Source organism: Sardina pilchardus, chromosome 4 (genome assembly GCF_963854185.1).
Source record: "Sardina pilchardus chromosome 4, fSarPil1.1, whole genome shotgun sequence".
NCBI classification, from domain to species: Eukaryota; Metazoa; Chordata; class Actinopteri; order Clupeiformes; family Clupeidae; genus Sardina; species Sardina pilchardus.
In genome coordinates, this window is record NC_084997.1 from 3,314,631 (window position 1) to 3,339,112 (window position 24,482).

Consider the following 24,482-nt stretch of genomic DNA (forward strand, 5'->3'; position numbering starts at 1 on the left):
AATCGCCCTGGTAAGAACAAACCAGATTCTGTTCAAATATACACACCTATGGCTACTGAACCATATGTACTACAACCCTTTGGAGGTGAATAAAGAATGTAATTGGGGAAGTTGATGTGAGTGATTGTATGGAGACTAGAGCTCATAGTGCTGTAGACGCCAGGATGGCATTTCATTTAGCCTGGCTCGCTCTCGCGCTGCGCATTTGAATTGTCGCTCGTGCATGGAGGGCGGGACTTGAGGTTGTATATGTTCAAACTCTGCCGTCCGTTTTGCTAATTCCGTACCCAACCTTTAAGCTTGACTTAGTAATGGGCGGTATAAAGGATATGCGATATAAACGATATAAAACTGGCCTGCGATAGAGATTTCAGTTATATTGCACTATCGCGGTATGCATGTTGATGACGAAATTCAGGGCTCCAGCTCCCAAACTTTTTAAGAGTGCAACCAAAAGATCCGCTTTAACCCTCTGGTGCAACTGAAAAAAATTCTAGGTCGCAGTGGTGCACCTGACGCTGCTCGGGTGAAAGTATACATTTCTTTAGCAAGTTTTTGTTGTAAACTAGGTGGGCAATTTAACAAAAGAATAGAAATAACCCCCCCCCTCTCCTTGGCCCGCTTTCTCTCCCTCTCCCTCTCTCGCTCTCTCTCCCTCCGTCTCGTGCGCGCTCAATAGACACCTGCCCCTTGACATGCACAATCCAAATAAAACATTCACAATCGTGAAAGCAATGACGCATAGAAGACGACTAGCTAATTATTGTTAATGTTAAATCCGGTTAGCATCATGCTACACATATTTGATTAAAACAATTGCATTCAATGTGACTGATCGTCTCACTACCAGTAGTGTTTTCCAACTAAAAGGGCCTGTCCCAAGGAGAGAAAGTATCAGCCTACCTTGAAACCTTCAAAATAGTCCTACACGTTTGGAAACTGAACAGTCCAACCAGTAGACGATATGCTAGCCAACTATGCTACTTTGTTTACAGTATTTTAAGGCTTAATCCAGACATCTGAATTAAAGAGGTGGAGTTGTATTATGAATAGTAGGCTATAATATGTTAAGTGTGCGGTCATGAATATCAGAAATGTAGTATTTTCTCTTTTTATATAATGTTATATTCTGGTGTTCCAAGGTAGGACTATGAAACTAAGAAAATTAGAATATTGTGCAAAAGTTCATTTATCTCAGTAATTCAACTCAAAAGGTGAAACTAATTGGCTATATTAGACTCATTACATACAAAGTGAGATATTTTAAGCCTTTAAGTATTACAATTTTGATGATTATGGCTTACAGCTTAAACCCCAAATCTGTCTTTCCTTATGGTCTATGTAAACTGTTCTGAAATGTTTTTATTATAATCTTTATATCGCATATATATACTGTATATATATAAAACGATATATACATATCGTTATCGTAATAGGCTGCAATGTAGATCGCAATATAGATTTTAGGCCATATCACCCATCCCTAGCTTGACTTTACATTACAATATCGGCCAGACATTTTTTTATTATATGGCACAATGAAATTAGCGGTGAATAGTTGGCAATAAAATAAAAGCACTGTTGGTTTTGTACACTAACCTTGAGGACAATACAACAGTCATCTGTCCTGATGGCACCAGCTCTGCACATGTATGTTAAGCTGAGAGGCAAAATGTGAGAATAACATTAATGAGAGGTGACCCATTCAAGTGGACCCAATACCATACAGACACAAGACATGAAACAGAACTACAAAACTTACCATTTAGCAGCTGTCAGCTGCATTTCTATAGGCTTGTCCCGCTGCATCATTCTGACAAATACCTTAGAAAGCAACTCTCCATTCACAAGCACTGAGAAAGACAGCCAGGGAACAAAACATGAATTACAGCAATCAATTCAATTAAATTAGCAATCTTAAATATATCCATAGTTTCCAAATGTTTTGCTTATGTTATAACATTTACAGTACATTACATAAGGTGAGTATACAGCAATGCACTGTATACGTTTTAATAGGCTAGAATAAAAGTTCAACTAGGGAGACTCAGCTGAATCAAACAAATACCAAGGTATTTTATTTCATTGGCGTTATGGACATGATGGTTATGGTTATGGTTATGGTTATTTAGCAGACGCTTTTGTCCAAAGCGAAAAGTAACATTTCCATGACACTGCCCATTATTGATGGACCACCTAAAAATAATCTTGTGGGGACATGAGTTGGCGTAGAATAGAGGGTAATGTCTAGCAGTGCTGTGGAAGGACACTTGTGCAGTAACCTGCTTGTCCAATTTTCAGGTTGTGGTCCGGGAGCCATTCAGATACTTTGAGGCAGTCTGCTACACCTTGACATTTTTAAGAGTTTCATCTAACTGAAAACATCTATGCAAAAGTGACACATGGGTCATTCCACGTCAGCTCAACCAGAGCGCACACACTTGCGAAAAAATCTGAAAAAAAACACCATGCGTACCTATGTTACCAAGGAGATACTCTGTAAAATGTTTTTGTGCTAAGATCAATACTTTTCAAGTAACAGCCAGTTTTACGGGGGAGGAGGGTGTCAAATTTGTTCTACCACTTTTTTTGTCAAAGTTCACAAGCCCATTGCTCAAGAACTAGAATTTGTAGGAGGCTCAAATTTTGCAGGCTGGTGCATAAATAGGAATAGTGTGCAGTAAAATCACCACGAGTAGTCTGGATGATCCTGCATGGTCATAGCAGTCCCTCAAAGTTGATCAAAATGTTATTGGAGTTCTTGGCTGGGCACTGTTTAGGCTTACTAAAGACATATTTTTACTCAACATAGGCTCTTGATTTGTTTTCCCTTATTGAGATCAGTAGAAACACTCTCAGAAAAAGCAATGAAGAGAAAATGAATTCCATCAGGGACTGAACAGCAGACCTCACAAGTTTGAACAATAATTTTGGATCTCATATTCAGAGCACCATAAAAACACCTTGTGGGTATACAAAGATTTAAAAAATATTTTTTTCTTTAATCTGCATTACCTCCTCTTTTCAAAAACACCAATTTGACTTGTCTTATGCAAATCTTTATTTTTCATTTCCCACCCTAAACATGGACAAAATGCACCATTTAGATCAACATATGTTGTCCCCACCCCTGCAATTTCAGCGATTCAGTGATTTTAGTGGCACCTAGTGGTTACTCTATACAAAACATATCACTCAATAGATCTCAACTCAACTTATCCCCAGTTGTTCTGTTAGGGCCCGAACACCGAGGTGCGGCCGTTGAAGCAGCGGCTGCACCTTAGGTGCAAGGCCCTATTGATTCTGCTCAGATTATCATTATTATTATTACTACTATTATTATTATTATTATCGTGGAATCCTCTTACAGGTCATGTTTGCCCTTTTTTACCAACTTTGCATGCTCTAAAACTCTTGAAATTTGGTTAAAGTTATATGTGGAATTGGTAACGCTACTCGGAGACGGAGCTCTTGCCAAGGGTGTGGCTCAGGGACTCTATAGCGCCACCTAGCGCGTTGTCTGTTGTGGTTGACACATACATGCACGAAAATGAACCAAATTTGGTGGGCATATGTGCTGTATTAACTCATTGGCTGCCAGCAATTTTCAGTGCAGAGCGCTCCATACTGCCAGACATTTTACAGCATTTTGACTGTTTTTCCAAGATCCACTGAACGGTGAGCTTTATGACTACGTAAACACCGAAGGTACCAAATGAAAGAGTAGACTCTCTTCTTTCACCAGGAAAAAACGGTTTGTTTCTATCGTTTTCCGTTCTTTCGTAATCATCAGTAGAACATGGGTTAGTTTTGCTAAAAAAACCTGCTTTTGACCAAAACATGGAGAAAACGATCTTTTTGTAAAAATCAACTTTTTAACATTTGCGATTCAGGAGTATGTCTACCACGATTGCACTGTTATCTCGTCAGTCTCGTCAAGGTTGCTAGGGACTCTGATGGTCGCTAAAGACTCTGAACAGGACGGTAGACTTAGCAAGCTAGCACTAGCAAAGTTGTTGTTAGTCTATATAGCAATATCCAATGTAAATTAATCATACCGTTCACGTGTTTTCCATCCTTGATGTAAGAAGTAAGCATATTTATTCCCTGCATCGCGTGCAAACTAGATCCACTGTGATCGATCTTCAGTGTCTTTGCTTGTTGCATGCTGCATGCTGTCCCTGCATGTGCACTATAGGCAGATACTAATCATCCAAATGGCACTGTTGTCATCTAACGGTTGGGATCGCTAGTACAGTCTGTTTAGAAGCCTGAAACTCTGCCAGATCGTTCCCAAGCCCACCCAGGAGCCCTCCCCATTGAAAAAGGCAATTGACGTCTATAGACGTCAATGGCAGTCAACGTATGTGTCTAAATTGATGTTTAAAGACGTCAATGGCAGTGACTGAGTTAATCTGAACAACTTTCACATCGAAACTACACAATGAATCTTAGAAGAATTTGAGTTATGATTATGATTATGATTTTTGCACATCGTGTATTTTGAAACACTTCTCCTAGACGGTTTATCGAAATCATGTCATATGAGCAGTAAAATAATCTTGAGGGGTTGCCCGAGAGAAATTGCCAACAGATTTTTTAATTTTCGAAGCATATTGAAATGGCGAAGGTTTGAATTATGGCGTCTTATTAAAGAAACAGGAAGTTGGTGTCATAGGCAGAAAAAAGGTTATAATTTGGATGTAATTTGGCAGCTACATGTGGAATTGCTACCTCTAGTCAGGGACAGCTCTGGCCTAAGGTGTGGCTTCGGGACTCTATAGCGCCACCTAGCAGTGCGTTGTCTGTTGTGGTTGACACATACATTCACGAAAATGAACCAAATTTGTCGGACTTGTGTGTTATTGCTACTGCTAGTCAGAGGCCGAGCTCTGGCCTAAGGTGTGGCTTCGGGACACTATAGCGCCACCTAGCAGCGTGTTGTCTGTTGTGGTTGACACAGACACTCACGAAAATGAACCAAATTTGGTGTGCTTGTGTGTTATTGCTATCGCTAGTCAGAGACAGACCTGTGGCCTAGGGTGTAGCTTAGGGATTCTATAGCACCACCTAGTACGTTGTTTGTTGAGGTTGACACATACGTTCACGAAAATGAACCAAATTTGGTGGGCTTGTGTGTTATTGCTATCGTTAGTCAGAGACAGAGTTCTGGCATAGGGTATGGCTAAGGGATTCTAAAGCGCCACCTAGCACGTTGTCTGTTGTGGTTGACACATACATTCACAACAATTAACCAAATTTGGTTGGCATGTGTGTTGCTCATGCACATGCCCACCAACACGCACATGTTGCTTTGTTAGATTCCGAAATGTCACAGGTCCTCACCGCAGGTGCTCGGGCCCGCCATCACCGCTTGCAGCTATATATTTTTTTGTCTTTTGTGTCTGTATGGGCCTTCTGATATATACAAAGGTAGCTCCTGACAATCCTGTGAGGCTTCACTTGCTATATGTATATATATATATGAGTGTATCACACTCTTGCTACTTTATCTTTCCTCTTGATGTAAAATGATATCACAAAACAGTCCTAATCTAGGGTGACCAGATTTGAGTTTGCAAAAAAGAGGACACTTCAGCGGGGGGGGTTAGGGTATTTGGGTATTTGGGTCACATACTGTAGGCTAAGGCTATGCACCTATGAACACGTGCATTCATACAATTGTGTGAACATACATGGTGATATCTGATAATGAGCTTTATTGGCCCGCCCAACACTAACAGAAAAACACTGCCTCAAAAGGCTATTTTGTAGTTGAAAGTTTTAAATGTGCAAAAACAAACTATACATTTGTAGGCTATACAATGGTCACAACAATGGTAAAACAAAAATAATAAAAAATAAAACCTAATTGCACAAAATGAGACATTTTTAAAGTTGAAAAGTTGTCCAATGGCTGATACTTTTCAGTCCTCCTAAACTGCCTGCTTTGCATTGATCTTGACCGAGACAAAAACATGGAAATTACGTTTCAATTCGTCAGTGAACTTGCACTTGCGTTTCGGCATGGCTGAAGATGCTGGATAGTTTTGCGCGTTGCCAGTGGTAAACAAGGAAGTGTGCGCTGATGAGGTGAATGACCAATTAAATGTTTAGGCCGAGAATATCGACCAATGACGGTAGCTCTAAGCTCAGGCTCTACACTTCAACTCAATGCAAAGCGAACTGTAGGGGGAGGGCGTGATTAGCCTACTATGTGAATGAAAGAGAGAGCAATGCAAATTCGGTGAAAACACGTTAGGCTAGATTAGAATAACAAAATCCCGGACGATTCTGAAATTCCGCCCGGACACATTTTTAGGTTTCAAAAAGAGGACATGTCCGGGCAAAAGAGGACGTCTGGTCACCCTACCTAATCCCACTTTAGAATTTGGCGGACACACACTTAAATTTATGAGCTGGAATGTAAAGGGACTGAATCAACCTGTAAAGAGAAGCAAAGTTCTTCATCACCTTCAAAGTATGGGGACTCATATTGCTTTCCTACAAGAAACACACCTCAAAACAGATAATCATTCTTTGTTGCATAAACGATGGGTTGGTCAGATGTATTTGGCAGAACCGGGGGATCAGGATTTGACTGATTAGCTTCACTAATCAGGCACTTCCTCGTCGCCATTTTCCAGAAATACATCATATCCGGTGCCATTTCTCATCTTGATGATTGGTGGCTGTTCCACTCTCAGTTCATGCACAAGCTTAGTGTGGGCACAAGCTCTTCTTCTGTATCTTACGTCAATCAGTAACCTGGCACTTAATTGGCTAAGTAAAACGGCACAGGATACAAGCCCCTTGAAACGCCCTGTTGAAGCCTGAAAAAATCGTTCAATTTTGGCAATTTTCACTAGCCTAGCATTCCCATTGAAAATAATGGGAGCGGGACTTGTTCACTTTCTCCTGTTCTTATAATACCTCCATGGGCAGAATAAATTTGACACCCCCTCCCCCCGTAAAACTGGCTGTTACTTGAAAAGTACTGGTCTTTGTAAAATATTTTTGTGCTGAGTGTCTCCTGGGTAACACAAATTTGTTGTCCGTGCGCTCTGGTTGAACTGACGTGGAATGACCCACATATGATTATATTCTAGAAGACCTCAACAATAATGATATGAGAGTAAAGTGGATGCAATGAAATTCTTTTTTCAGTGTAAACACAACTATATAAAAAAGACCTTTAAGCCTTGTGAAAAAAAAACACATTATAAATACATCTACCCAAGACTTTTTGAAATTGGAACCTTGAACAATAGTGTTGGCTACATAAAAGTAGGAGGAACATTCAAAAAAGTTGAATGGGCTTTATGAATGGGCCTGCCGCAGGTGAAAATCCTAGGTTTTTGCGAAGCACCGATACTTGTTTCGAACAGTTTTTCAAATCCCAAGGGGGAGGATTTAGGCTCCAGGTGGTTGGGGAAAAATCCTGTACGTCAGTCATTACAGCAAATACAGATCCAGGATATTATGCATCCTGTTATGTTTCCCTTGGCCTTTGGTATTAAAAAAGCCCCACATCACCACATACCCTTCACCATACCTAGATATTGCCATGGTGATGTGGGGCTTTTTAAATTCCAAAGGCCAAGGGAACTTTATCAGGATGCATAGTATCCTGGATCCATGACATAGCTGGCCTTTTAAAATGAAAGCATATAAAAAATCTTCCTGCTTCTATGGGGATTTAACATAGGGGTCAAATACTTATGCAAGGATACAAGGATACAAGGATGTCACATGCATATGATTACTAATGTATAGAATGCAGTGAAATTGTCAGTTCCTTCGCCTATTGTGCATAATTTCCCCTGTATTTTAAGGAAGTACATTTATTTAAATACGATACATTCTTCGACAAAGAAAATTGGTGTCCTTAAAGATCAATTTCCAAAAGATGATTTTATATTCCTCTTTTTAGTCAACTTTAGCATGGGTTCAAATACTTATTCTTCCCACTGTACATCAACATATCCATATGTATTTTACATAATTTCATAGAACTGATCATTCTGATTACAATGGTACATCATATTGACGGTATGTAATATACTCAATAAATAAGGTTTTTGTGTGTTTTGGGCATGATAGGGCTAAGTACCATCTAAGGAGAATTGAAAAGAATTTGAAATGACTCACCATTAACCAAGGTTAAGGACACCTGATTGTTCTCATAGGCTAGAACTGAAAAGCATTTCAGAGCCTGCATTTGCACCTGAGGGTGAGAAAAAGGGAAGGAACAAATGATTAACAAAAGGCATACAGTATTGATCATTCAGAGGGTGAGGTGATGTAACTAGTCTGTTATAGTACTATTGAGGTCTACACCTCAACAATTAGAAAAGAACAATCATGGAATTGACCTTTTGCTAAGGCAAGACCCTACAGGTGAATAGGGTACATTTTAACTAGCAGATATCATTATGAAACTTCCCCAGTTGATTACTTACATCAACATAAGAAAAAAATGTATTACATGTTTTTTTGTCATTTAAAGGAAATATTTTTTTTCTTGATGTTCATGAATTATGAGAGGTTGTGCACAAAGAGCTATCATGAACATGAGGCATGGTTGTGCACTCCTTCATCTGAAAATCTTGAACTTAGAAATAGACACAAAAAAATGGGCAAATTAGAAAAGAGCCTGCTTGTGATGTCAGACATCGCAAAGCCATTGAAGTTCCCATAGTGATTCTACGTTTTTAGGGCCCGAGCACCAAGGCGCGGCCGCTGAAGCAGTGGCTATTGTTTTTGCTCAGATTATTATTATTATAGTGGAATCCTTTAACCAGGTTGACGTTTTGCCTTTTTTCACCAACTTAGCATGCACTATAACTAGGGTGTGGCTCAGGGACTCTATAGCACCACCTAGCACATTGTCTATTGTGGTTGACACATACATTCACGACAATGAACCAAATTTGGTGGGCTTGTGTGTTACTATTACTGCTAGTTCGAGACTGAGCTCTGGCCTAGGGTGTGGCTTAGGGACTCTACAGCACCACCCTGATCAGATATGATATGTTAATTTGACAAGCACACATATTGCTTTGTTAGATTCCAAAATGTCACGGTTCGCGGATCACAGGCGTGAGGGCCCGCCATCAGGCGCGTAGGAACCCAGGGGGTCGGGACACCCGCAATGTTGGACCCCCTCCCGAAAAAAAAAGGCTGCAAAGTACAGACGTTGTTGATTTCTAGGCTCAATTATATCCCCCTGAGTTACGGCCCCATAACTATAGCTATCAGTGCGCATCGGAGGTCTTTCACATTGTGTTTTAACACTAGAAGCGCCAAGCGCCGGTCATTTGACCGCTGACGCGTATTACTAGAAGCGCCGTGTAGGTTTGACCTAGATATACCTAGAACTGCCGGGCTGCGGTCATTTGACCGCAGTGATTACAAAAAAAAAAAAATCTTTTCACTCGATTAAATTCCAGGACCCTACGTTCACGACTAAATACGCATGTTTTGTCACCCAGAATTTTTACATGATCAAAAGCACACCGGTACAAGCTAGTTTAGAGCTATTTTGCGCTCACTTATGTGACAACACTATGTTGTCTCGCGTTCGGCCATGTTTGTCCAGGCTGCTATTCTCTTTTCTCACAGCAGATGTCGCAAGGGTTTCCTGTCAGTCGGGCACGAGAATAATATTTTACCATAAAACATATAGTTTATATATGTGCAATATGTATTATATATGTGCTTTATTTTAATAACTATTTTTCATTTACATGGCAGTAGCTGCGTTTCCATTACAAATATGCGCAAAAACTTTGTCGATATTGTCTTAATGTCGAATATCACAATTTTCGCAATTGCGGTGTTTCCATTACATTCGGCTAACTAAATTAAAATCTCGTGTATTCTCGCGTGCTGTAAGTCATTAGGAGACATGGTGATTATCAACATTACCCAGATTTAGCCATAGGGATTTAGCCTACACTAAATGCATTCAAATTGCCACCACGGCACGCTGATTATCAGTCATTAGGCTATAAGCCATCAGCGGAGGAGGCCTACGTTTTGGTGGGGCAGAAACATAAAATTAAAAATGACATATTTCACAGGAGTTTGTTGTAGTAGGCCTATGCTTAAATCATGTCACAGCCATGTCAGTGGAATATTTCGTAGATCAGCCCAGTTGATTAGTTTCTAAAACTAGAATCTAGATTTCTTTCAGCACCGTTCTCATCACGTTAAACCAGCGAAGCATAGCAACGTTGTTGCTATGGGTAAACAAAACTAGTTGAGCGGTTGCGTAGCCTATGCAGCGTTTTTGAGAAAGTGTTGTCGGCATGTTCACAGCTGTGGATTCAACATTTTAGAATGACACGAGACACTTTTAATGAAAAAAAAAAAAAACATTTACATTATTCTCCCGGTGCCACTTCCTGTCGGCAGTCTTCTTCGTCGGTTTCGTTCCTCCTAACATCCGGTTGTTGGATCACGTGACTCGTCAGATGCGAAAAAAGTGTTTCCATTGCAGTTTTGCGAAATATACAAATTTCGATACGCTCGAAATACCACCTCACCCGAGCGCAAAAACTTTTTATCGAAATGTGAGTTTTTTCGAAATATGTGTGTTTCCATTAAGCACATTTATTTTCGCAACTCTTAATTTGCGCAATTTAATGGTCAATGGAAACGCAGCTAGTGTCTATGGAGGCGATTTACAGTGGTAAAATGCGAGTTTGTTTTGAAAACGTTGCGACAGGCCTACATGTGTAAAAAATATTTTCGTCATAGCCTATTTATGTACGTAGTGCGCGTATACGTACATTCATAATTGTATATCTTATCTTCTATTTGTAGGCTATCTTTTAAAGCTCAGACTAATGTATAAGCATTTTCTTACATATTTGCTGGACTGACTGAGTTACGTCAAGTCAAACACCTATCTTAACCCTCTAACCGCCCGGGTTTTTTTGGATTTTTGCATAAAAAATTCAAAAGGCCATGGCTTGAAAGTGGTCAGAGATAAAGTCCTACTGTAAATGTGAAAATCATTGAGAATGAACTAAAGTTTATAAAGGGAGTAAATTTACTCATCTAATTTGCATATTATGACGTCACAGATTGGCAATAGCGTCAAATTATGCACATTTTAGTAAATACTGATTGTTGAACACATTTGAGCAGTTTTACTTTGATTTTTGTAATTTCTCCGACATAACAAACAAACAGGACCACAGCCACATGTAAACCAACAATAGTAAACTATTAGTATTACCACAATCCCTATGTTACTATATAATAAAGTAGCCTGGTCAAATCATTTCCTATCGCGGATGACTTTGTAGTTCTTCAGAGCCCTATTTTTACTAGACCTGCTGTCTGTACCATGTCAATTACAGACACTATCATCATGATTATCACTGGCACCAAGCACACCATGCATATTTTGGCCCTTTGGTCAACATTGCTGCAGGGAAACATTGACGTACACACGCAAAGACCCACCTCCATTCACAGACGCATCTTGACTGTCACTGCCAATGAACGACCGATCATAATCTCCAAAAGGCAGATATTCTCCTTCAGAATCAAGAGTAGGTGAATGGCAGACCCAAGACTTCATAACACACGACTTTGTTTTTTAACATTTGCCATTTTTCTGCTTCAATTTGTGCATAGCGATCGCACATTTCACTTCCGCGTTATAAACAGGAAATGCGTCTTTTTTTTTTGTTTCTCGCGAGTAATACAGGCACTTCCTGAAAACTTTTTTACTCGAATTTGGGCTTGAATCGAAGCTCTGGATGTCTGCCAACTAGTGGTGGAGAGTACAAAGGCGATTTGTCACCCTACTCGAATCTACCGTCGGTTTTAATCAGTGATGTTGCTTGTCGCCGTACGGCGCCTTGGGCGGTTAGAGGGTTAACATATATAAAATGTCAAGTGGCGCAGCGTTAACACCCCTGTCTGCAACGCCATAGACCCGGGTTCACAACTTGGCAGGAGCGAAATACACAATCTAATATCGATTGAATTCACTGACCGTTTTTCAACGTCGACGAACAATTATTTTTTGTTAATGGTTTTTAATAACAAACTATCTGAAATAAACGGATGAATCACAATACTGTTTAGGCCTACCATTAACGAAAAATAATTTCGCCAGCCAATCATTTTCTGAGCCAAATTGAGCAGCCATCTGACAAACTTTGACTAAGCCAGTTAGACTTTTTGCATCTAAAAATAATTAGGCTATATCATAGTGACACCCAAAAAATAAACGATAGCCTAACTAGGCCTACATGAGATTTTCCCACTGGACACACAACATCAGTATTGTGCTCGTTGCTACGATACACAGGACTCACAGTGAGTTAACGACCAATGAAAATGACATGGGGAAAAGAAGCAAACAAAGTAGCCTGATTTTGATCTCACCTTACATACTTTCCTAATTCCTACGTAGGGCTACTCAGACTTTTGTTAAATCGTCAGGGCCCGGTTGCACAAACACTAAAACCAAAGATTGATGATATGAACCAAATATTCTGGAACAGATGGATTTACAGCATTGAACGGCTATTAGGCTACTGCTGCGACTTCCACCGTTTCCTTTCCAGAGATTGCTGCGCTGTTCACAACGCAATGAACGCATGCAGTCTACATTGAAGTGAAACGTGCAGAACGTTGTCCAAAACAATACAATAACATTGTGTGTTGATATCTAATACGATATACACATCTGTAGACATGAAGTGGCAACTAAAGCCATTATCAGTCATGAAAACTTTGGCGGCTGCATTTAGGTTTTGGCTGAGCCAGCTAGCCAGCCAACAACTTCATCAGCCAGCCGTTCTCAAAGCAAATGGCTTCGGGGTCTATACATAACACACTATCCATTGCAAACATAGCCTATTTGAAACCGATCATCCCCCCTCCCCCATACACTCGTCTAGGCTACTTAGGCTACAGACATCACCGAGGCATTGAGGACAATTAACTGCCTCCCCACCCCCACCCCATCTCTCTGTCCCCTGCATCATGTTTCATCACATATGCGCGTTTCAGAATGTTCGAATTCGCCAGCGTGCGTGTAGTAATGTGAATAGAAAAGAATAGGATACTTTAGATAGAAAAGAATAGCCTACTTTATTGATGCCTTGTTCAAAAGAACTTCCGTCATGAATAGGTTGGGAATCGAACCAGCAACCCCTGGATGCTCAAGCCGAAGCTCTAACCAGTGAGCTACAGCTCTACTTGTCAGACACATGAAAATGTGTATCTCAATGCTGAATCTCGAATTCACATAGAAGTTAGCTTAAATTGTAGAAACAATAGGCCTATAGCTTTTTTTCAGCAGACATCGCAAACATAGGCCTAGCCTACACATTCGCAAAACGGAGAATATCATTCACTCATTATTTTAAATTATGCAACTTCTCACGCCTATGCCTGCTCAGCTCTCTCTATCTCCCTCCCTCCGAGGTAGCTAGAGCCTATAAGATGCTTCTCCCTAAATGAATGAAAGTTGTTTTAGAAAGTAGCCACGGTAGCCTGTAAAATGCGGCATGCGGCATGAAATCCTGGCTACTGTGTGATTGAAACCAAACTGTTAGGCTCTTTGTTCCAGGTCCGACCATTTTCCGATCATTTTCGGCGGCGCGAACATATAGGCTACTTATTAAATGAATATAAGTGAATTTGGGGAGTGAATTAGAACTAGCCACATTCACTTTTAGAGCATTTTAGTTGAAAGTCAAGTTTGCTTAAGGTTTGTTCAAGAACTCTTCCAAAGTTTTTACCTCAAACAACACAAATCAACACAAATACATGAACAGATAACTCAAACGTGCTGTATGTCATAATGAAACAGACAACCACAGACTATCAACAACACGGTCTGACACGAATGACACATGGCTTAGTGCAAACTGAATTTATGACCAAACGATTTGATTCGTGCACGAAGCGCCATCTAGCGATCATTCTGTGTAAGTAACAGCCTCCCAGTCTAAGGACTCAGCGGTCTTTTGACCGCCTCGCCGCGCTTTAAGTAGTTCACAACAGCACGGCGCTTCTAGTAAGTCGTCAAAGCGGTCAAATGGCTGAAGGCTACTCTCGCAGTCCATATCTGCCTTCTTTCCTTCTTTTCGAAAAAGTTAAGAGGATAGCCTGTGGGTGAATACAGTATAGTCTCGATAGCCTAAATAAGTTTTGGCCTTTAGCCTAGTTGGTACAGACGGCTGTCGATTTTTGAATGTAGTCACTTGCGAAATCGGACGTGCACATAGCCTAATTATCTGGTTACCTGGATTTAATATAGCAAGTCCATACACTTTGTTCATCCTATATTAGCCTATATGCTTTTAAAATGAATTATGTAACAATTTGCCTCTTATTATAATCAAGAGTAGGCCTACACACTGTCATGCACGACACACATATTACAGGCGGATATATGAGCAACCGCATTTAAGGCCTCGGTAGACTTAAGATAAACGGGCTAACTAAGTAAAACATACAATAATCTAACAAATGAATTATGAATACACACTGTATTGTGTCACAAATTAAGCAATGAGTTCGTGGCCACCTAGAGCGCGCAACTTACGCGCTGAGGTGAAGGCTACTAATTAACACAAAGCTTCGTAAAGCACAAACAAACACCCCCCCCCCCCCCAAAAAAAAGTTCAGTGTCCATAAGTCCAAACAATAAGCATAAGAATCCGACAGTCCAAAACGACAACGAAATCTCCTAGACACGAAAAACAATGTTTATCTCACAGTTTGTTGAGTATAGACTAGTCGTTCCAACACTGATGTGCAACGCAATGTCAGCTTCCGCGTTCGTTAGCTGTATTCCAATGAGAAAAATCCACAAGGAAGGGGTCACGGCAATGCAGCATACAGTAATCTCCTAGCCACGTAACTTTGTTGAGTTGTCCGCATACAGGTAACAATAGCCACAGCTCCCCGCGCCATTTAAAATTGGGGCAAACCCATTAATTCGTGCCCGAAACGCGCGTCCATTTGTCAGCTGACATAACATTTATTTAGATGGCATATGAAAAGTCAAGAAGAAGAAACATATTTTCATTTAAGCAACGTTTATGCAACCATGTAAAAAGGTGATTTTTGCAACCTTTACAAACGTGCTGCGGGGCAGCATTGGGGGAGTCAGTTTAGGTTGTCCTACAGACATGTGTGCGTTTTCAGGGAAGAAATGTGTTCTGAATATGTGCAGATGTTCAGTTCCAAAAATAGGTGATCAAAGAAAAAGACTGAAATACATATTTTCAAAGCGGCATCTTACAGAGGACCATTAAAACTTCAACAATAGGTTTTTATTGCTTGTGTGACTTATAATTCGCCCCCCTTTATCTATTAATATTAAAAAAATTTGGCGCGCTCTGTGCGCACGACGGACCAAATTCTTGTCCCCCCCAATGCTAACTACGTTCCTACGCGCCTGCCAGCCATCGCCGGTTGCAGCTATACTCTTATTGGGGGCCAAGCAGCGAAGCTACTGTGTTTGTACCTTTTCTTAAAGTTATTATTGTTGGGAGTAGGGCTGGGACAACGCATCGACTTAATCGATTAGTTCGACGCAAAAAAATACGTCGGTTCAAAATATGCGAATCGATACGTCCTCAAAATCAAAACAAGGTTGGAGGCAACGTGAGTGACTCCTCAGACTTTCAAAAGTGCAAGGCAGCACGGACTCATTCCTCTGCAGCGTTTCTGTTCTATGGGCCGTGGAGCTAGCCTGGCAAGCCAAACTAGGGTGCATCTAGATTATAGGCTACCGCGGAGCTGCACGGGTCCGCAATGTAGAGACTGCTGGTCCGTGAGGCGTGGAGCGAATTAGGCTCGGAGCAACCGCAGCCCGACAGAAAAAGAAAACAAAAGTTTCAGCAATCAGGAGGAAATACTTGATAATTCGATGTGATTAAACATAGAGCAACACAATTAAGTGCGTGTTTGCGCGACAGAAACTGAAACTAATCGGTAACGTTGGTGGCAAGTTCCGCTTCAACCTGCTTAATTATTTAACGACAAATAGATTAATAGAACAACGTGGATTCTTGAAACTGAGCAGAATATACTTCAGTCAAATTATAATATGGTCAAAAGATTGTAGCTTTATTGATCCTTACATTCAGAGATTCAACTGGAATTTCATTAAAACGCATGTCAATGTTGTCTCCATTTGCCTACCAGAGTTTGATGCTTGCATGAGGGAAACATCCCAAAACAATAGCACCCATATAATTGCTGTTGTTTTCAGAAGTATTTATCATGCAACCATGCAAAATTAATTAGCTATTGTAATTATACTGTATCTTACATTACTAAAGCAGGTCTCTGATTTTTTAAAAGATTTTGTGAACAATGTTAGCGCTTTAAACATTGACTGCTTTGAAGTGAAAATACACTTAATACAGCATAATAATAATTGTAATAATGATCATCATAATGATGATTTGATTGGGATATACAGTACGTCCCAAAGACTTAAAATAAACTTAACTTGTCATTTTATTGATGACAGTTGGGATCTCGTCTCCTTCAATTTGACAACATTCCCAGTGTTTTCAAGGCTTCAAGGTTTTATTGAATGCTACCTCTGACTTTGCACTTGTACAGAAGAAATCTATGTTTTATTTCATTCAGATATGTAAATCAACATGTATATATAGCTATTAGTCAACTAGTGGGGAGATAATCGATAATCGAATCGAAATCGAATCAAACTGAAAAAATGAATCGTTAGATTAATCAATGCGTCGAAAAAATAATCGCTAGATTAATCGGTTAAAAAATAAATGTTTATCCCAGCCCTAATTGGGAGCGAAGCTGCGAGGCAACCCATAGTAATTGTACGTTTTCTTAGGGGTCCGAGCAGCGTAGCTGCGGGAACCCTATTGTTTCTGTGCTCTTCAATTTTTTCCCAAATTCTGTACATGTCATACTTCCATACCTACTTGACATTTTCAGGTATGGTTACCAATGCTCCCAACTATCCATAACCCAAAATGTGGGGTACTGCACCCAAAGGTGGCGCTATTGCAAAAAAAGTGAATTATGCTTATATCTCCTTACCAGATTGACCTAGGTGCATATTTTTGCCACTAGTCTTATGCTCTTTTTTTAATAGATATGTTTTATTCTATGAAGTCAAGAGGGTCAGCACTTAACAACTGAAGAAACTGAATTACAGAGGGAAAATAAATATACATATGTTTTACTCTAAACTCCTCTCTAAACACATACAGTTAATCCCAAAATTATTAGCCCCCCTGAAATTTTGGAACATTACTCTAAAATTCTCCCTAAATTTTTCATCCCTGATCAAATTTTAAAAATCGAACATTCGCCAGTGTTATTATGTAGAATCTGGTGCATTTTGGAGTGTTAATATATTATTAGGAATGCTTAATCTCAAATTGTGTGAAAAGTGGAGTGGTCAAAATTAATAGCCCCCATGTGATTTTTTTGCTTTTAAACACACACGACCAAATTGTCACCTTTCAAGCCATACCTTTGCTGTTAGTTAATGTCCAGACAACACCTGAACACCCAACCAGCATTGATTGTTTACCTAAAGACTTCAAGGAATAGGCCTACAGGCACTTGAACACCTGTCTGAGAGGGGACTGCCTTTACAGGCATACTGAAGATAAAGGAAATCTGTCTGGACCTCAGAAAGAACATCATTGAGGCCTATGGAGAAAGGCTATACTGTAATCTCTAGATGCTTCACAGTCTGTAGAACAGCCATGCAAGGCATCATTACAAAGTACAAAGAGTTTCAAGTTTGTGCATAACAAACCTAAGTGTGGATGAAAATGCTAAGTATCTCAATCTAGAGAGAAAAATCATCAGGGATGTTAGCAAGCAACCCTGCACATCCGCCAAAATGATAGTTGCTGACCTTGAGACCTCTGGGGTTAAAGTCTTGAGGAAGACAGTAGCGAGGGATTTTTATTGAGGAGGCCTCCAAGGTCATCGGCTGAGAAAAAACCCATTACTCAAAAAGGGGCGCTTCAAAGTCAGACTGAACTTTGCCCATGCACATTTAAAAGCTAAAAATGAGTTTTGGAAAACTGTCCTTTGGTCTGATGACATTTAACTGGAGCTGTTTGGGCACATGGATGTTGCCTATGTTTGGCGAAAAAAGGGAAGGCCTACAACCATAAAAATACAGTTCCCACAGTGAAGCATGGTGGTAGGAGCATCATGTTATGGGGCTGTTTTGCTGTCTCAGGCACAGGGAGCCTTGTTTGGGTGCATCGGATCATGAAAAAGAAAGATTATGTTGACCTTTTGAGGGATAACATCAAGACGCCTGCTCTTAGTCTAGGCTTAGGTCACCACCAAGTCCTTCAGCATGATAATAACCCAAAGAATAGTGAAAAGTGGTCTGAAACGCCCTAAAGGATACCAAAATCAAGGTGCTGGAATAGCCTACACAGAGACCAGACCTCAACCCCATTGAGAATCTGTGGCACGTGCTTAAAGCAAGAGTCCATACAAGAAAACCATGCAGTTTGGACGAGCTGGAGCTAATGAGTGCTTAAGAGATATGTGCCAACCTAGTAAAAGACTATTCAAAGAAGTTGTTGTCAGTTGAAGCAAAGAAAGGCTACACTATTGACTATTAATGGTCTGGGGGCTAATAATTTTGAACATGTCAATTTTTGCTTTTCTTGTCACAAATCAGAGCATGAGTAAACAATGATCATCAAACTTTGTGGGCATACTGTCTTTGCGCTTCTGTAATCATATAAACTAGGCACATTTTTGGAAATGGTCATTTTCATGTATAAACAAAGGATTATGTCTGAATTCATAAGGGGGGCTAATAATTTTGGGCTTAACTGTACATGAGAGAGAAGCGATGAAAAAAAAGAAAAAGGAAAACTCCACAAGTTAATATCCCTCCTACATTTCATGCCTCCCTCATACCCCCACCCCAGTCCTCCCACTCCTCCCTCCTTCTAACCACCTTCTCCCATTTCCACTCCCTCCCTACCCCAGCCCCTTTCTATCCCCCCACCCACTACCTCTCACACACAGTCATCCAAATCCACACACACACACACACACACACACACACAAAGGGGTTCAAGTGTAGCTACTGTGCCAAACTATAAGGCATCATAAACAGATTTCCATAAGTTATCAAATTCATTTTATTTCGATCCTCTGACTGGTATTTCATTGATGCCCTCCACTCTTGAAGTGAAGGTGCATCTTTGTTTCTCCAAAACCTGATTTTTGGGCTTCCTCAAAAGTGTCTAGTTCGTGTTCTTCGATCATGGTGTAGTCTAGCAAGACAAGCAGCACTTGTCGGTTACTTGGGAATGGCCTATTGTACAGAGGAATGCTATATATTCTTTAAGGTCTGCTGTTTATTCTGACACATGGTTTGTGTGGGATTCATGTCTTTTTCCCCCTTGGCGGACAGTCAGGCGGAGCCAAGCTAGACATTCATTGTTTCATCAGCAGAAAGTGAAGAATTCTGAACAATTCTGTTTTAAATGGAAATGTTGTGCTTTATTTTCAGAATATTTGTTCAATGAACACATACAACCGCCAGTTTGTTAACTAAGAGAAATGTTGTCAATGTGACACTCAGTCCTATGAGTTATAAGTGCCTACAAACTCAGTGTAACGTAAGGAGTGTAAATTTAGGTGGGTCAGTGGTCAGCGTTTCGGGACAGCATGTAGCTGAAGGGGGTTCGATTCTCATTTTTCTGCACTGGTTTGCTGTGCTCTAGAAGATGAATAACATTTCAGTATTATATCTGTTATTTTCTGAGATGGAAAGAAAACGCAAATAGTAAATTGCAATGAAGCCATTTATTCTAGGCCTATTTGTGTAATTCTTTGTTCACTGAATGCTTAGATAGTGCTGTGCAGAGTACGTCAGTGTTTTTCAACCTTTTTTTTATCCACAGTACATATTTTACAATTAAAAAAAAACGATGGCACACCACCGGCCGAAAATGTACGGCTGTATGCAACTTCCCAATCTTCATAAGATAACAAAGACTCCTTCATAAACAATTACATGTTTTGTCATGAGGCTGAGTGTCGTTTGGAGCAGCATATCGTTAGGCTATATTAAAAGACGAAAATATTTTCAGCTTGCTTTGGGATTTAAATCACTTTTGGATTGCAGTTCTAAATGTCGACGTTCCTAACCCTGCTCACACCTGGTGGTTGTTTGGGTCATTGCAGCTTCACAGGGGGAAAATAAATAAAGTGTGTGTGATTCACGCGTGACGTCGCCCACTGTATTATGGGAAATGGGTGTGGAGGTGGATGCAATTTCAATTTCATGTAGATTTAAAGGGTCACTGCACCCTAAAATAGGTTTTTTGAGCTGTTGATTGATTGAAAATACTCATAGGTGGTGAACTGTACTATTACCAGGGTTAATATTGACAAAAATCGTGTTTCTCGATAAAAGTAACATTTCGTCTGATTTTGTATTGGAGATATTGCTCTCTCGCGCATACTACCGTTTGAAAACATGCCATGGCATGTTGGTCCAAAATACTATTGGAATGCTGACGTTGTCCTGCACTTCTAGTCCGACACTACGTCACCGGGCCGTTACAAATTAGGACTGAAACGCCCCAACACCTGCTGCCCTGATTAGCCTACCTGTGATAAGCCATGTCTGCAGCACTCATTCCCAGATTGACACGAAATCACCATGGTTGATTGGTTGCAGCAGTGCTGCACTCTCTCTCCAAATTTCAGAACGTCTCGCCCATTTTCAAAGCCGTTTTCAGAAATGTGAAGTGGGTGGAGTTATGGGGTGAAGTGACTCTTTAACCATATTTTTTAAGTTGCTTCCCATAGCAAAAAAATGAGTAAGGAACAAAAGTGTGTGTACTGTACCTTAAAAGATGGCGAGATGAGCAGAGGTGCTATGTTCTGGATGGCACCATGGTTGAATAGAACAGTCTGGTGCTCTGGGGTCTGAGGGGAATACACACAATCACACATTCAGTAATTGTGGCCTGAATTTGCATTTATTTTCTGGAACAGTGTCATGAGTGTTTCAAAACAGAGCAGTGCCTGCTCAAAACATAGCATATTGGAGAGATTAAGGTTCCTTCAGGCAGACCATTTTGAGAATCGGTCAGACGTTTGGTAAACACCTTGTGAATATCATTTTTAATCATTACATTGCATGTAAATGCAATGTACTGTTATCCCTGTTCTTCTTATTATCGTTCTTATAATTATTATTCTGCTTCCGACCAAAATCAACTATCAAAGGCTCTAAAACCACTGAACCGTTTGACGTCATTCAAGCACTCCTACAAAGGTCTCGAAACGGAGATTTGTTCTATTATTTTTCACATTTGTGAACTTTATACTTTTTGAGATATTTACGATAAAAGATTTTAAAATTTCCATAGAGTTAACGTTGAGACCCTTTGGCGGTACAGATTAATTGTTACGTCAGTGCTCAGCTGTCAGTAATCAAGGATCTTTGATCCAAATGCCACCGCTGCACCAGGCTGTAACAGCTAAAACATTCTACCATGCCACTGCTGTAGGCTAAACCAGGACGTTATCGTCTTGTCTCCTGCTACTCCTTACTTGATTTGTTTATATCGTTACAGTAACCGGTTTGCTCTCGGTAACGTTATCAACAGCTAAAGACAATCTAACCTAACGTCAACGTAAACACTGTATTTAGCTAACGACAAGCAAGTTACTAGCAAGTTACAAGCAACTAGTTGCACCATTTAGGTTCAAGCCTTCTTACGTTTCTAGTACCTACAAACTGCATTGCTATCATTTTCACGTTTGTTTGTTAGCTATAGTCGTTTTAGCAATAGGACTTGCCAGCCAGGCAATCATTTATAGCTTTCGGCATCATTCACAAATCAAAAACCTTTGTTAACAGCGTGTTGTACATTCCTATTAGGACAATCACACACCTGGAAACACTTCGAAGAACATACTAGCTCATCCTGTAGGCTAATATGTGTAGCCTACATAAAATATCCTACTGTAAGCTAACGTTTTTTGCTAGATATCCTACCTGTTGCTGCATCATCGTCAATTGATTGGCGTTGTTTGAGATTGTATTCCGTGTTCCAATGGTGTCTAAATCTATAGCCTATGGCCTACTTTTAACCTGCATTAGTGTATATGAAGGCTATGTAAGCTACTACCAGTCGTCACTGTAGGCTATAAAGTGTCAGCTCTTGCAACTCGTTTTAAGTAGGCAACTTCATTTCAGTGAGTTATTTTCCAAAATAGCCTATATCCACAATTTTGATGCATTTTCATAAATCACTTTTTAAATGTTTTTAAAAGTAATTTCAGTGGAATTATAATTGGGTTATTGTTATTTATCTATTCTTCTGTGCAGCCTAGTTGTCTTTTTAACTATAGGCCTGATACAATGTTTTACACAGTCAGCAACCTTTTTGCATTTACATGCAATGGTAATTCCTTCCATGGAATTACATTTTCTAGTTTAACTTGTTACATCCAAATGACAATGCACTCAGGTCCACAGCCATATGCCTGGTAAGTGTGAAGACGATTAGACAAACAGTTCTGAAGTTATGCAAAGAATGCATACAGACACAGACAGATTTCTCACTCAATATGAACAGGTAGGAATTAGTTGATGACAAGAATATGTTTGAAATCAATGTAAATCAACATTTATAACAGGACAGGGGTATAGACTACCATAAAATACAACATACAAATATGTAGTACAAAATATTTTTTCATATGGAAGATTCTTAAAAGTAGCCACCTTCCTAGCTGTTTGCACACTATTGGCATTATAAGTCAACAAGTGGAAAACCATTCCAGGTGTCTAAGGCTGGTTGAGAGAATACTAATGGCGCATTTCCACTACGGGGTAAAACCCTGGTGTTTGGGGTAAAGCCTCGGGCTTGACGTCTTTCCATTATCGGGGCTGGCCCAGGGCCGGGGCTCACACAGCCTCAGGCCGGCCCCGGAGTTGGGCAGGGCCGAACCGAGGCCAGACCAAGAACTTCCAATCGGAGTGGGAATGGAATCAAACGTAATAATAAGGTTTTAGCCTAGCCAGCTAGCTGCTACTGTTACCTTAAAAAGACCATGTCTAGAGCAAGAGAACGGGAAATATTACTATAAACTTCAACTAAAGTGTTATTTAAAGTGTTCTTTGAAGTGTTATACCACTTTGCAGCATTCCTGGTCACCCCGTTTTGAGTCAATGCTTGATTTGTTTAGGTAGTAATAAGTTGAGCATAATTCACAAAGTTGCTAGCTAGTTCTCCAACGTCCGAGTTAAGTTAATGGCAACAGCCTTCCCTGGATCACCACTCTTTAGCACCCTTTGCGAGGTATGTAATGTACTATTTCATATAAATAAATTTTATATGTATACGTACGTGGTAATGAGATTCATTTCATGTAATGGTTGTTGCCTGCTAATGTTGTTGTGAATGTGTTGCTAGCTTGCTTGCTTGCTAAAGTGCATTTGTCAAGACATTATTTTTTGTATCAGGCTAAATTGCCTTGGTTATTCTCAGTTTTCACGGTGTTGGTGCTATGCACAATCGTCTGAAATAAAGTACACCCGTATGGAAACACCAATCCTGTTTATTCCGAGTTGAGGGGTTGCTACAGTCAGCCTTTATGACAACGTTATACAGAACCATTTACTGCTAATATTATGTGGGCATAGGCTACGTTTTAGTTTCAGCACTAATGTCGGAGGTTACTTCTACTAAATTAACATAGGCTATTACGTCTGTATAGTAAACATTCCAAGTTCACGTAAAACCCCAGTGTTTAACTCGGTAGTGGAAATACAGCACCGGTGTTTAAGACCGGGGTAAAGCCTGGGGCCGGCCCGGGGCCCCTGTGGAAATGCGCCATAAGCGTACCCAAAAGGCTCTAATCAAAGCAGAAGGTGGATACTTTGAGGACTTTGTCTACACTTTCTTCCTTATTACATCATTCCATGTGTGAAAACCACTGTTTTGACCTTCAGTATTGCTGTATAATGTAAAACATTACAAGATAAAATAAAGAAAAACGTATTTAACCAGTACAATATGTGTTTAGAATATGATTTACAGCAAAGGTAGACCCACATACATTGTTTCCTGACTGCAGTTTATTGTCAGTTTATAACCTTTAGATGAAGTAGGATGTAATGTTAGGAATCTCTGATCAATGTGATTCATAAAGCTGGATACAAGATTTCAAAGTTGTAGCCCATCGCGGTGCAAGTGTCTGTTTCTGACTGTGTGGCCAGAGACATTCACACCAGTGACCTGTTAGAGGTCATTCTGTAAGGCTCTAGCAGGGCTCCTGCTGTTCCTCCTTGCACAAAGGAGCAGATACTGGTCCTGCTACTGGGTTAAGGACCTTCTACCACTCTGCCCTGCTCTCCTAGCAACTGCCTGTCTCCTGGAATCTCGTCCATGCTCTTGAGACTGCAGTGGGAGACAGAGCAATCT

At 40.2% G+C, this 24,482-nt stretch overlaps 1 protein-coding gene across 1 annotated transcript in view; it reads right to left on the minus strand.

The window, feature by feature from the left end:
- armc8 (armadillo repeat containing 8) overlaps positions 1-24,482 on the minus strand; it is a 134,240-nt gene that overhangs the window by 79,741 nt on the left and 30,017 nt on the right. Inside the window, exons 7-10 of the mRNA XM_062533766.1 lie at positions 20,890-20,970; positions 8,152-8,227; positions 1,763-1,853; positions 1,600-1,660 (exon numbers count right to left, since the gene is read on the minus strand). Of these exons, the coding sequence (XP_062389750.1) occupies positions 1,600-1,660; positions 1,763-1,853; positions 8,152-8,227; positions 20,890-20,970 (309 nt within the window). The remainder of the gene's footprint in view (positions 1-1,599; positions 1,661-1,762; positions 1,854-8,151; positions 8,228-20,889; positions 20,971-24,482) is intronic.